The sequence below is a fragment of the Lampris incognitus genome, chromosome 3 (genome assembly GCF_029633865.1).
Source record: "Lampris incognitus isolate fLamInc1 chromosome 3, fLamInc1.hap2, whole genome shotgun sequence".
Classification (NCBI taxonomy): domain Eukaryota; kingdom Metazoa; phylum Chordata; class Actinopteri; order Lampriformes; family Lampridae; genus Lampris; species Lampris incognitus.
The window spans coordinates 63,628,356-63,642,793 of NC_079213.1; the positions used below are offsets into that span (position 1 = coordinate 63,628,356).

General features: G+C 44.7%; 1 protein-coding gene across 3 annotated transcripts in view; it reads right to left on the minus strand.

Moving 5' to 3' along the window:
* The window catches only part of ap3d1 (adaptor related protein complex 3 subunit delta 1), a 66,183-nt gene that overhangs the window by 18,363 nt on the left and 33,382 nt on the right, over positions 1-14,438 (minus strand). For 2 of the 3 annotated variants that reach the window (XM_056277388.1, XM_056277386.1), the window contains exons 17-23: positions 7,253-7,394; positions 6,206-6,277; positions 5,913-5,988; positions 5,199-5,398; positions 3,210-3,283; positions 550-718; positions 213-353 (exon numbers count right to left, since the gene is read on the minus strand). In XM_056277388.1, the coding sequence (XP_056133363.1) occupies positions 213-353; positions 550-718; positions 3,210-3,283; positions 5,199-5,398; positions 5,913-5,988; positions 6,206-6,277; positions 7,253-7,394 (874 nt within the window). The remainder of the gene's footprint in view (positions 1-212; positions 354-549; positions 719-3,209; positions 3,284-5,198; positions 5,399-5,912; positions 5,989-6,205; positions 6,278-7,252; positions 7,395-14,438) is intronic. The other variant, XM_056277387.1, reaches the window with a different exon arrangement.

A 14,438-nucleotide genomic window follows, 5' to 3' on the forward strand; every position in this document is an offset into this window, starting at 1 on the left:
GAGCTCTGTCCTCATATTTAGAAATAATCAGTGAAGACTGCTAAAAAACAGCTATATATACAATCTATAGAAGCTATAGAAGCTTGAGCTATAGAAGCTGTAGAATTTAGGGTGAATTGTAGTCAAATTCTTCCAGGTGCCAATAGATGCAAAGCTTGTTGCTAAGCAGAAAACACAGTTTAGTTTAGCTCCTCCCCCTGTTGACGGCATACCTCAGCTGTAGTGGAAGTGGGCAGTGCCACCACCTGATTCGTTTCTTCTGACTGGACAACAGGTTCATCTGGCTGTCCCCCTAGGAGGTCCTCTTCCCCCTTGTGTTTGTGTTTCTTCTTCTTCTTCTCCTCTTTGCTCTTCTATGAAAACGGAAGAATGAATTCCACCACGTGTCAACAAGCTTGTAAGCACAATGGCTGATGGCCTCTTGTTGTTTTCGGCCTCAAATTGCTTCTCTAAATCTGCCGAACTATATTCAATAACCAGTCTCATCAAAGTAACCATGGAGTAGGGATTATTTTCTCATAAACAGAAAAAAAAATGTCTGGATCCAACCTTCCTATCCTTGTCTTTGTCCTTCTTCTTCTCCTTCTTCTCCTTGCTGCTTTTCTTCTTGGGCTCCTGTAGGGCAGCACTCTCCACATCTCCATCTTCTACTGGGCTTTTCAGGACCTCCATTGGACGGTGTGATCTGACCGGTAGTTTCTCACTGTCTGCCAAGGGCCTGGACACACAAACGCACAAACACATCACCCATTAAGCTCATCTAAGTGTGAACTATGGATGTGAATGTTAACCAGGAACTTTTGGACTTATCTAAATAGACATTTTCAGCTTCCTATGCAGGGAATTTGACCTCCACTAAATGTCTGTCTAGTTGAAAAAAATGTAAAAAAAAGTGGTAGCAGTATCAGGATGCAACAAGTCCACCCCATCCAAGTGCATGCTTGCCAATGTGTTGCAGCAAACTCTCATTCAAAGAGCTGATTAAAGCCATTCTTCAGGCAGAGCTTAGTATGACGGATATTCCCAGACAGATGGACACTACAAAACAAAAGTTTTCCACATTAACTATGAAGCCTGACATACCATTAGAGTAATGACTATGTTGACTGTAGCCCCCTGCTGGCTATCCTCTGTAAACACTGTTTTGTTGCTCTTTGTACTTGCCCAAGGTGTGTACTGCTCTGCAAGAAGAATCTGAACCCAGCTCGACTAACAGGAATCTAGCCCGGAAACTCATCTTTTAAGCCTAAACTAAAATGCACTCTTAAACCTGCAAGTTGTCCGTGTTTATATGCCTGTTATATTGCTTTTTTTCTCTTTTTTCTTGTGCTTAAACTTTTGTTTTTTTTGTCCCATTTGATTCTTCTAATCATTTTATGTTGAAGGTTGAGATTTTCTGTTGATTTAAAAGTGTTCATTGGAATACTGTTTATCATATAGTTTTTTTTTCTAGATTAAATCACTTCTTTTAATGGATATATCCCATGGAACCAACCATATTGTAGTATATACTGTACATTATACAATGTCATGTCCAGCTACCTCAGGCATGTATGTAAGTAACCTGATAACATTTATTTCAGCATCTCTGATACGTATATTCTCTGCACCATTGCACTTTATTGCCTCTTATTTCGCCTGTATATAGTCAATCCTTGTGTGTATATCTGAAGATTGTTGTGTTGTTATTCTATGTTAAATACACAGTGAGAGCCATGAAACCGGAGTCAGATTCCATGGGTGTGCAAACCTACATGGCCAATAAATCTGATTCTGGAAGGTATTTCTTTGTCCAATAAGGGGCATCATCCTGTGCCTGTTAAACTGGTGCTTGAGGATTTAAAAGGGAAAGACTAAGTTGCCAATCACATGTAGGGCTGGTAAAAAACCGCACTCTTCAAGGTATGGGTAGTCTAACAGGAGTAATTTGGGAGGGTCAGTAGAGAGCAGGAAAAGTAACGTTATGGAATCTTGGTCCTGAGCTGGGCTTTCTGACAGCTTGTTGACATTGAGATCATTTCTGTTCCACTGGGAGTCAATGGAGGAGAGGAACCAGCGCGGATTTGCTTTTTGTAAATCCAACCTGGAGCGAGCATAAACGGGCCTTGAGAACATCAGCAGTGGCCAGTGAGCTCAACTCTCGCTGAGCAAATCTATAAAGATTGCTCTGTTGGGGATTTTCTTTCAAAAAAGGGAAACTTCCCCTTAAGCTTCCTGTTAAGAGTGAAAATAACAGCTCATACTGACAAGTTACCAACATGACTTTGTTTAGCAAATTAAGAGGCACGCTGCTGATGTTGTTAAGGTACTTGTTCCAAATGAAGAAGCAAGGAAATAAACACAATATAAGAATATTGGCTATCGCTATAAAAGGTTACAATTTCCGAAGTGATAGAGATATATAAAAGAGAGACGGAGAGATGACAGAGGGGGGAAAGGATGTTTGCAATCAAGGGAAGGGTGGGGGAAAAAAAAGTACAATCAGGTACAGTGCCTGCACCCACATGAGGAAAGAGCGGACAGCTGGATTAGTGGAAGTAGGATGTCATCTATGTAAGTATGAGAGAGCAAGAGCGAGAGAAAGAGCGAGAGCGAGAGCGAGAGCGAGAGAGAGAGAGAGAGAGAGAGAGAGAGAGAGAGAGAGAGAGAGAGAGAGAGCGAGAGATATAGAGGGAGAAATCAAACTACAGCACAAGTCCATTTTCTGTGGCTGGGGTGTTACTCACCTGTGACCAGTGGATTGCACCAAGCTGCCCAGACAAATGGGCAGTGGTGCGTGCATGTATATGCATGAGAGAGAGAGAGAGAATAGAAAGAGAGAGACACAGAGAGGAGGAAAGAGAGAAGCAGAAAGCACAGCCCCATGATATGTGAGTGCAGACATAGGCCAGAGGAAGATGATATCCTGCTTCATAGTGCCTCCCGGCAGCTTAGCCCGGACGACCCAACAATAAATATGACGTTAACTGAGACAACAGCATTTCACAATACCTAACAAAAAACAGCCCACGGCTACATCTTTGAACCCACATATCTCCATTCCTCAGACCCAGTGAATGCTAGTTCGATATTGTTGGTTCAGAGATTACTTCATTAGCTCGTTCATTTGTACTGGGGGAGGATTTCACCAACACCCGCCAAATTTAAGGCTGTATTTTACATGCTGCCTCAGTGTAGGTAGCACAGAGAACTAAAAAGGGTGGACTCACTTATCTAGGTCAATGTCCAGGGCTTTGTGGGGGTCATTAGGGTCTTTATCGTCCTCGTCGCTGGGTAAGGCATTCTGTAAAGAAGAGAGCGTAGCATTAATCAACAGCTCAATCAGTCCATCCATCCATTATCTGAACCGCTTATCCTGCTCTCAGGGTCGTGGGGGTGCTGGAGCCTATCCCAGCAGTCATTGGGTGGCAGGCGGGGAGACTCCCTTGGACAGGCTGCCAGGCCATCACGGGGCCAGCACGCGCACACACGCACACGCACACGCACACGCACACACACACACACACACACACACACACACACACACACACACACACACACACACACACACACACACCCACCTAGGGACAATTTAGTATGGCCGATTCACCAGACCTACATGTCTTTGGACTGTGGGAGGAAACCGGAGCCCCTGGAGGAAACCCATGCAGACATGCATGGGGAGAACATGCAAACGCCACACAGAGGACGACCCAGGATGACCCACCAAGGTTGGACTACCCCGAGGCTCAAACCCAGGACCTTCTTGCTGCGAGGTGACCGCGCTAACCACTGCGCCACCGTGCCATGCTTGCTCAATCAGTGAATCAATTTAACTAAAAAACACAACATAACATGTCGGAGTGCTCAGTTTAAATAAATAAACGCACACAACTATGTACCTTATGTCGTGATCACTAAAATGACTTGGCATTGGTCCCTGTCTCGTGACGTTGCCTGCCAGTATCAAATTATGATGTAATCTCGAGTCAATTTTAATGTCATGTGAGCAGAGGTGTTTCCCAATAGACAGCCATTATGCAACTATCTGCAGATGATGTGGAACACAATTTCAAAGAAGGCTGGCGACCAGAGTGACAAAAGGCAGTAATGCTGGTTCTCAACAGTATGAGAGGGTAGCAACCCTACTGTTAAAATGGCCACACCTTGACAAGCCTGCTGCTTGCAGATTGATCTGTTACAAGCACACAATCGTAAATGGAGATATCTGCAAACAGTCATCTATCATCACCAATACATCAATCAAACCGCCTGTTGAAAAGTAACCAGCAGTCAAACCTATCTGAAGGCACACAGATATTTACATTTTGTTTCACTGTTGCGAAACTGATTAAATTAACATTCAGACACCAGTGATTTTATTAACCAATTCTTGAATGAGATGCATATCTGTGGTGACTGAGTTTCTCAAAACAAGAACGGCGTGCTGGGATCAATGCTAAAAGGCACATAATGAGGTTAAAGGAGACTCGCACAATTTAAGAACTGCCTTAAGGATTGTGTGCGTGTTATTTTTGTGACCTAGAAAAGTTCAATCAACATAAGTAAACAAGGACCAACTCCCTCCCAAAAGCCCAGAGCCAGAGAGATGTGGTTAGTAGAGTGTTTCTGAACTTTAGTCAGGTGGCGGGGAAAATCAGGGGTGGCTAACTGGTTAATGCGATGCATCCGTTCCAAATTATCCACTTTATATGAACGCATGTGTTTGAATGGGTGCAGAGAGGAGTCCGTGGACTAGATACAACTCTGGCCTGTGAATTTGGAGCCAAAGAAATACTTTACTGGAAGCTCCAGGAAAGGAGAGGATTTATCGTGCTGAATAATAAATCATGTGTGGTGTTTTTCTCCCTCCTAACGTCCTTCCTCAAAGTGTCTGGTGGTCAAAGTCGCCATTTTTTTAAAATAGAGTTTTTAAAAATGGTGGCTTTGACCGAAGAGCCAGAAAGACATCTGCATGTATTAGCACAGTTCAGAGGATGATGATAAAGCTCAATTGGATGGGCGATGAAACTACGATGCTGCAGCAAGTCCCTGGTCAGGAATGGCGCCTTGGTCTGCAGCTAGTGTCAGGAAGGACCAACCCATCAGGACAACGCAGGGTGACTTATAACCCCCAGGATGTACATCTTGGTCGGCAATTTAGTAACACCTTTGTTAACACCTTTGTTAAGACATCAACACCCCAATCCAAAGCCTACCTCTGGCATTTCCTCAGTAACAATGTCAACCATGTGCGCCGGTGTGATGTCCTCCTCGCTCTCCGGGCCCGAGTCATGCTTCCTTCCCCGACCACTGCGCTTTTCTTTCCTCTTCTTCTTTTCCTTCTTCTTTTTCTCTGCCCTCTCCTTCTGACGGCGCTCCTCCTCCAGCTTCACATACTGGTCAGACATTGGCAGACCTGTTGGAGAGCAGACAGCAGTTTATCATGTTAAAATTGGCTCAAGTTGTATAGGATTTTTTTTTAGAAACAAAATATTAAAGTGCTCTGCAGCAGAATAAAGAGCAAAATGAAAAAAACAACAAATGAAGAATGATAAACAGCAACCTACAGGGCATAGTCTGATGCAACAAAGAACAACTGCAATCAGTAAACTAAGAAAAGGGCACAGATTTTAAGGAAGGAGATGAAAAACAAAAATGAAATAGCAAGCAGATGTCAACATGAAAAATATGTAACATGTCAAATGTTAGAGATGGCTCTGGAAAAGCTCAGGCACTGCCTGACAAATTCGGAAATAGGGAAACTTTGGACAGTTTCCCCGTCATGTTAACTGAAAGCCAACAGCCGATTTCCACACTGCTAGTGTAGCGTCTTGTGAAGAAAAAGAAAGCCATTTTGAATTTTGAAATTTTATGAGTAGTGCGTTGGATACAGTTGGGCTGTGTGGCGGTGATCGGCCTGCCCGACCCACCTGGAACTTTGAGAGGCACACTGAGGTCAATCTGCACCACTGGGATGTGCTCCACCCCCGGGGTGTCCTGGTACACCTATACATGAAAACAGAAGAGACAATCACTTAGAAAGTGACCGGCAAATAGTACAAACTCAGATGGGATTATAAATAACACACATTGCCTACCTCTATCTGACCAGTACATTGATTTATTTCTGGGTTCATTAAGCTTAACAATGTTGGATTTTAGAAAAAAGACTAAAAGACTGCCGTTAACTTACTCTATGATATAGTGGTTATTGTGAGCATACCTTTTGAGAGGATGGGGACGCCTTGATGTAGAATGGGTTGTTGGCCTGCTCCTGCTTCCTTGCTTCTCTCCTCTGAAAGCAGCAAGAAAGAAAAACAGTAATGGCGAGGGCAGTTGCATTGCATGAAATCAATGAGAGCAAGACTGTATGTTGGGATGGGCTACGCAGAGGAGGGTATATTTATTCATATTAGAAATGCAAAGAACATCACTGTTTTGGACGGGGTTAGGGTTGACATGACAATTCTGATTATTTTTCTCAAAATCATAATCGCTAATATTAGTCTTGATGACGTTAAGGGACAGCAAGTTTATAAATTACACTTCCATCTTTCTTTTGGGGGGGGGGATTCCCCCCCTTTTTTATCCCCAGTTGTATCCGGCCAATTACCCCACTCTTCCGAGCCGTCCTTGTCGCTGCTCCACCCCCTCTGCCGATGCGGGGAGGGATGCAGACTACCATGTCTCCGCTGATACACGTGGAGTCGCCAGCCACTTCTTTTCACCTGACAGTGAGGAGTTTCGCCAGGGGGACGTAGCATGTGGGAGGATCACGCTATTCCCCCCAGTTCCCCCTCCCCCCTGAACAGGAATTTAAAAACCTTACTTTTCACAATAGCGTATGGCTAAGTTTTTGGTGTGTGTGTGTGTGTGTGTGTGTGTGTGTGCGTGCGTGCGCGTGCACACATTTTGTACATCTTGATATTTGTATATTCTGCTCAATTCCTGTATAACTGCACTAAAACGTGTTGACATGCACTTATTTTCCACATTTGCACTTTTATGATTGTGTTTTGATTTTATGGTCACTTTACGTAAAGCACATTGTGTTGCCTGTCTATGAAATGTGCCTATTTAAATAAAGTTTGATTTGACTTAAATCAAGTTGTACAGTTACGAATGACAAAATATGTAAGCCCGGATGAGGCAGAGAGAGTTCAGATAGAAGTCTGGGGTAGATGTGTGATGTAAACTCCAGTCACAAAAAAGTATCACATCGATTCAGAGCCTGTCTCTGAGTTGGTGCTACTACTGATGAGCAACTTACCCTTGCTAGCTCCTTCTCATCCACTTCTGTGTGGCGTGGGCGGGAGTGTTTGGGCTCCTCCTTGGCAAACATTGCTTTGGGCTTCTCGTCCTCAGACTCACTCTCAGAGGGAGGCTCATTGATCCAGGCATCCAAATCCAGACTGTAACAAAAAAGAACATTACGCCTCATTGCTGGAGGCTCTGAAACAGACACGCAGGCGTTTAACCAACATTTCTAAATATTCTAAAAAGAGTTGGGCCACAATAAAAGATTATTCTTCAGTAAAGCAAAAAACAAAAACAAAACATGCAACTTGAATTCCCATCGGTGATTAGAGACCCATTCATGACATGATTATCTCTGCCAGGCGGTAGCCTGGAGGGGATCATGCGTTCAGTCGTGCATGTGTGTTGTCTGTCCGCGGTTAAATCTCGCAAACTACTGGACCTATCAGCCTACATTTTTTGTGCACAGTTGTGACTGTATGATGAAGAAACTCTCGTGGTTGTCGTGATTCAAAACCTTCGAAAAACATTTGTTCTCGCTGTCGCCACTCCCTCTCTCCATTACCTCTCTAGCTCACTCAACCAAAGCTGCTCTCCATCACTCCCCGATCTAAGTCAACCGTGCACATATGTGACTCACATTTATGGTTGAGTCGGATCAGGCAGAGACAGTGTCAAACCCAAAACATTATGTATTCGGGTATAAGTTTTGAAAGTAAACAAGAAGTCAATCGTATTATGCAAGCCAGCAAATCATTCACTGCTGATCTCTGCACAGGAGAACTGGAGAACACTAGATGACCAAAAAACAATTGGCCTTATTCACATCGCCACCATGTGGAAGTGCCAACATCTCCAATGTTGAAAATCCACTATAAAAGTAGAATTTCAAGAGTAAGCTTAATTAGGGATGGGGACCGGAGGGTGTGCTCCAAGTATCGGGGTATCACACTGCTCAATCTCCTTGGGAAAGTCTACTCTAGGGTGCTGGAGAGGAGGCTCCGACCAATTGCCGAACCTCGGATCCAGGAGGAACAATGCGGATTCCGTTCTGGCCATGGAACAATGGACCAACTCTTTACCCTTGCAGAAATGCTGAGGGAGGCATGGGAGTTTGACCAGCCAGGCTACATGTGATTGTGGACTTGGAGAAGGCTTACGACCGTGTACCCCAGGGCACTCTGTGGGGGGGTACTGCAGGACTATGTGGGTACTGGGTAAGTTGCTACAAGCCATCCGGTCCTTGTATAACCAAAGTGAGAGCTGTGTCCGCATTCTCAGCACAAAGTCAAACACGTTTTCGGTGGGTGTTGGACTCCGCCAAGGTTGTCTCTTGTCTCCGATTCTGTTTGTGATGTTCATGGACAGGATCTCAAGGCGCAACCAAGGTGAGGAGTGTGTCCGTTTTGGGAACCTCGGAATTGTATCTCTGCTATTCGCAGATGTTGTGGTTTTATTGACTTCATCAGAACATGACCTCCAGCGCGCACTGGGGTCATTTGCAAGTGAGTGTGAAACGACTGGGATGAGACTCAGCACTTCCAAGTCTGAGGCCATGGTTGTCTACCGGAAAATTGTGGATTGCTCCCTCTGGGTTGGGAATGAGTTGTTGCCTCAAGTGAAGGAGTTCAAGTACATTGGGGTCTTGTTCATGAGTGAGGGTAGGATGGGATGGAGCTAGAGATTGACAGGCGGATTGGTGCAGCATCAGCAGTAATGCGGATGATGTACCGGACCATTGTGGTGAAGAGGGAGCTGAGCCAGAAGGCAAAGTTCTCAATTTACCAGTCAATCTTCATTCCAACCCTCACCTATGGTCATGAACTTTGGGTAGTGACCGAAAGGGTGAGATCGCGAATACAAGCAGCTGAAATGAGTTTCATCCATAGGGTGTCTAGGCTCAGCCTTAGAGATAGGGTGAGGAGCTCGGACATCCGGAGGGCGCTCAGAGTAGAGCCGCTGCTCCTTCGCGTCGAAAGGAGCCAGTTGAGGTGGTTCGGGCATCTGATTAGGATGCCTCCTGGGCGCCTTCCTTTGGAGGTTTTCCGGGCACGTCCAACTGGAAGGAGACCGTGGGGTAGACCCAGAACTCGATGGAGGGACTACATGTCCAATCTGGCCTGGGAATGCCTTGGGATCCCTCAGGAGGAGCTGGAGGTCGTTGCTGGGGAGAGGGACGTCTGGAGTGCCCTACTTAGCTTGCTGCCACCGCGACCCGACCCCGGAGAAGTGGCTCATGATGAGATGAGATGAAATGATTAATTACAGTCACAGCTAAAAATCATCACAGTAGCTACAATAAAATATTTCCCATGGCTGAGCTATGTTTTCTTACTTCTTTTTTTTATGAGTCAATCAGCAGAGCAACCATTCGCCTTGATTCATTTCATATCATGAAAGCTGCAACAGTTTAAACATTTGAATTCTTTTAACGAGGGCTTCAAAATCACGATAGCCTAATCTCTGTAATTTCATGTCAGACTTAGTCGCTTTTGTGCAAGGGTCCGCCTAGGAGGCTGCATATCCACAGTCTGACGGGCAAAACGTTTCTATTAGGTAGATTTTTTCTAGCTTGAGCACTGCATATTATCTTTTTTTTCCATATTTCCCGTTCAATTGACTTGAGCACTGCGCAAAAGTCTTATAATGGCAGCAAAAAGCTTTCTCTGTCCGTGTGCGAGTGTATTCCCCTTCTCTGGGTACACGATAAAAGGGGTGGTTTGTTGCCATGTCCAAGCACCAGAGAAGGCGAGATATGTAAGCCAGGCGGAGAGCTGCACTCTACTGAATGCACTCCTCTAATTTAATAATGCAGTTTAATTCACGACATGTTTAGGAGTCCGTTTAACAGGCTATGAACTTCATCTGTACAGCTGATATCAAATCTTTCCCTCAGGTGGTTCTCTATGAAGTGACAACTCATACTTAATATACTGCCCTACAAGTCAATGAAGGTTGAGGCTTGTCTATCAAGAAGCAAGTACTGTATTTGAAGCTCTAGCAGAGCTCTTATAAGCCTATTTCCATGAACACTGGCATACCATGTGCCTCATTTGTTATTACAAAGGCCATTCTCAGTGTATACATTATGAATACAATTTCATAGGGTGGACTTCATGACAAATTAGGCTTCATTTGGGTTGCAATGTACACTGCTCAAAAAAATAAAGGGAACACATAAGCAATGCAATGTAGCTCCAAGTCAATCACACTTTTGAGATATCAACCTGTCCAGTTAGGAAGCAATACTGATTTGTGAATCAATTTCACCTGTTGGTAAATTGTCTAATTTCCACCAGGTGGAAATTAGACAATTTGCAAGACAACCCCTATAAAAGGAATGGATTTGCAGGTGGTGGCCACAGACAATTTGCCTGTCCTCATCTTTTCTGGCCGATCTTTGGTTAGTTTTTCATTTTGCTAGTGCCCTCACCACTAGAGGTGGCATGAGGCGGTATCTGCAACCTACACAAGTTGCTCAGGTAGTGCAGCTCATCCAGGATGGCACATCAATGTGTGCTGTGGCAAGAAGATTTGATGTGTCTCCCAGCACAGTGTCCAGAGCATGGAGGAGGTACCAGGAGACAGGCCAGTACACCAGGAGATGTGGAGGGGGCCGCAGGAGGACAACAACCCCGCAGCAGGACCGCTATCTGGTCCTTTGTGCAAGGAGGAACAGGAGGAGCACTGCCAGAGCCCTACAAAACGACCTTCAACAGGCCACTAATGTGCAGGTTTCTGCTCAGACAGTGAGAAACAGAATGCATGAGGATGGTATGAGGGCCCGACGTCCACAATTGGGGCCTGTGCTCACAGCCCAACACCGTGCAGCCCAATTGACCTTTGCCAGAGAACATCTTGGTTGGCAGATTCGCCATTGGCACCCTGTGCTCTTCACAGATGAGAGCAGGTTCACACTGAATACATGTGACAGACGTGAGAGAGTCTGGAGACGCTGTGGAGAACGTTCTGCTGCCTGCAACATCCTCCAGCATGACCGGTTTGGCGGTGGGTCAGTGATGGTCTGGGGAGGCATATCCTTGGAGGGCCGCACAGACCTCTACGTGCTAGCCAGAGGTACCATGACTGCCATTAGGTACCGGGATGAGATCCTCAGACCCATTGTCAGACCATATGCTGGTGCAGTGGGCCCTGGGTCCCTGCTCATGCATGACAATGCTCGTCCTCATGTGGCCAGAGTGTGTCAGCAGTTCCTGTATGTCGAGGGCATTGATGCTATGGACTGGCCTGCACGTTCCCCAGACCTGAATCCAATCGAGCACCTCTGGGACATCATGTCTCGTACCATCCGCCAACGCGATGTCGCACCACAGACTGTCCAGGAGTTGACCGATGCCCTGATCCAGGTCTGGGAGGAGATCCCTCAGGAGACCATCCGTCGTCTCATCAGGAGCATGCCCAGATGTTGTAGGGAGTGCATACAGGCACGTGGAGGCCACACACACTACTGAGCCTCATTTTGAATCGTCTTGAAGAATTTCCACAGAAGTTGGATCAGCCTATGTTCTCATTTTCCACTTTGATTTTGAGTATGATTCTGAATCCAGACCTTAATGGGCTAATGATTTTGATTTCCATTGATCATTCTTAGGTTATTTTGCTCTAAACACATTCCTCTGTCTAATAAATAAAGATTTTCAGCTGAAATATTTCATTCATCGAGGTCTATATTGTGTTTTTAGGTGTTCCCTTTATTTTTTTGAGCATTGTATTATAATTGTAAATTTTAGAGAAAGATCAGTGAGTATTACCAGGTCCAGAAGTGCAAGATAATCTATACGCATTGGGAAAAGCACACATTTTATATCTGTACAATTAGGGGCTAATTGTAGCCGAAGTCCAAAGTTGCCAGTTATTTGTGAATTCTATGTGTAATTTCACATCTATAGTTAAAGATAACAGATCAAATCTGAGGCGATCACAATCTCCATACATCCAGACCAGGGTTAAAAATGACTGCTGGAGTTAATTACACATGCGTATTCATTATTTTTCCCCCTCTCTCCTTCTCTATATCTTCACACTGCTGGTATGTGTATTGTGCACATCCAGAGTCCATAAGATAGTTTGACTACTTGCATGTCTAGGTTATGAAGATTCCATAATAATGTAAACAAAATCCGTTTTTATTCTGAGGGTCTATACCTGATATTTTATGACCCCCTTACTAGACCAGTTGGTACAAGTCAGATTTTAGTCCCAGAACTTAGTTGGGTAGTTTGCGACAGGCAAACTAGAACTTGCATTGTGCTTATGTCATGTACCACACATGCACGTGTAACCCTGAATTTACATCAAACACAATGTCTGTTGTGTCCAAGAGATGTCCCACAAATATAGATTCAAATGTTGCAATATACACTTACTGTGTCGCACTTAATATGCTTATAACGTCTGTATTTTTATGAACTTTCTATGTCATGGTTCCCACTCTTTTCAGAAAGTCATTTTCCAGGACAGCGGCATGAGGCGCAGTGGTTGGCGCGGTCACCTCACAGCAGGTCCTGGGTTCGAGCCCCGGGGTAGTTCAACCTTGGTGGGTCATCCTGGGTCGTCCTCTGTGTGGAGTTTGCATGTTCTCCCCGTGTCTGTGTGGGTTTCCTCCAGGGGCTCCGGTTTCCTCCCACAGTCCAAAGACATGTAGGTCAGGTGAATCGGCCATACTAAATTGTCCCTAGGTATGAATGTGTGTGTGTGTGTGTGTGTGTGTGTGTGTGTGTGTGTGTGTGTGTGTGTGTGTGTGTTCGTGTGTGTGTGCCCTGTGACGGCCTGGCAGCCTGTCCAGGGTGTCTCCCCGCCTGCTGCCCAATGACTGCTGGGATAGGCTCTAGCATCCCTGCGACCCTGAGAGCAGGATAAGCGGTTCAGATAATGGATGGATAGATGGATTTTCCAGAACTTTTCAAGCACTTTTCTCATGACTTTTAGCTGGAAATGCATGATGACAGCCATCACTCACGAAGTTTAATACTGAATAATATGACCTACCAGTAAAAGGCTCAACAGTCTCCAAATGGACAGTGTGACTTTTAGCTGGCCACTGAACACACTGCCAAACTTCACACGCTGATGTGACATCTCCAAAAATATGGATAAAAATATGACGTCTCAGCAGGTTAATGTAACATTTAATAACCATATAATGTTGTTATAATTGTATAATGTCCCCTATAATGTCAAGGTTTTTCAGGACGTATGGAAACTCAGGTATGTGCATTCCACACATACGGAAAAGAATAAAAATGGGTTAAACTGATCGGTCCTGGGTACGACGTTAAACTGCAGCCGTCGGGTCGTTGGCGACCAAACCAGCACCCCCACTCCAACCCCTGGTTGTTGTGAGGAGGGTGTGTGGACACCCAGCAGGACTAAAAACAAAACCTGTCAAAGGACGGATGAGTTCTTCTGTGAACCAACGGCCGTCCATACCTGGAGAGGCGATAGGGACCACCAGGTACTCCCCCTATTGAAACACAATGATGACTCAACCTGTTGAGGAATCAGCTGTGCTCCTACGACCTCAAAAAATGTTACGGAACTGATGATGATGACGATGACGATGATGAAATTGATTAGAAATGTTTTGCTCATCTGACTGTCCACACAAGACACAAACGTCTGACTTTCATGCAATCACACTTCATTAATTTGTGATGCTGACAGGATATCACACTACGATAAAACAATTATCCATAAAAATCAAGGCTGATAGATGGACTCAACCCCTACAACCAACAAGACACAAGCTATGCTCTTTTATTATGCTCACAAGTCAAGCTGCCCACGACGACTACAAATTCCACACCCAAGCAGATCCGAGTCTTCTTGTTGTGTCTCCAACCCTTCAGATTACTTCAATTTCTTCAGATTTCTTCAAGATGAAATATGTAAGTAAATACATAGCTGCATCACCATATTGCCTGTAGACTACTCATGATGACAGATCAGTTGTCTCCACAGCAGAGAGCTAAACGTTAGTCTCTACTGAAATTAATATTTTAGAGATAGATTCATGTGTCATTGACATGATTAATTTATCAATACCTGGCAGTTTGCATAGTTCTGAAAAAGCTTGCATGAGACAATTCTAGTAAAAGATGAACGAGCATACATTTCTGGAGTTTAACTTCTATGTTTTGGTCAAGTAATCGGGCATTTTAAAAGTATTTTCCAAGTTC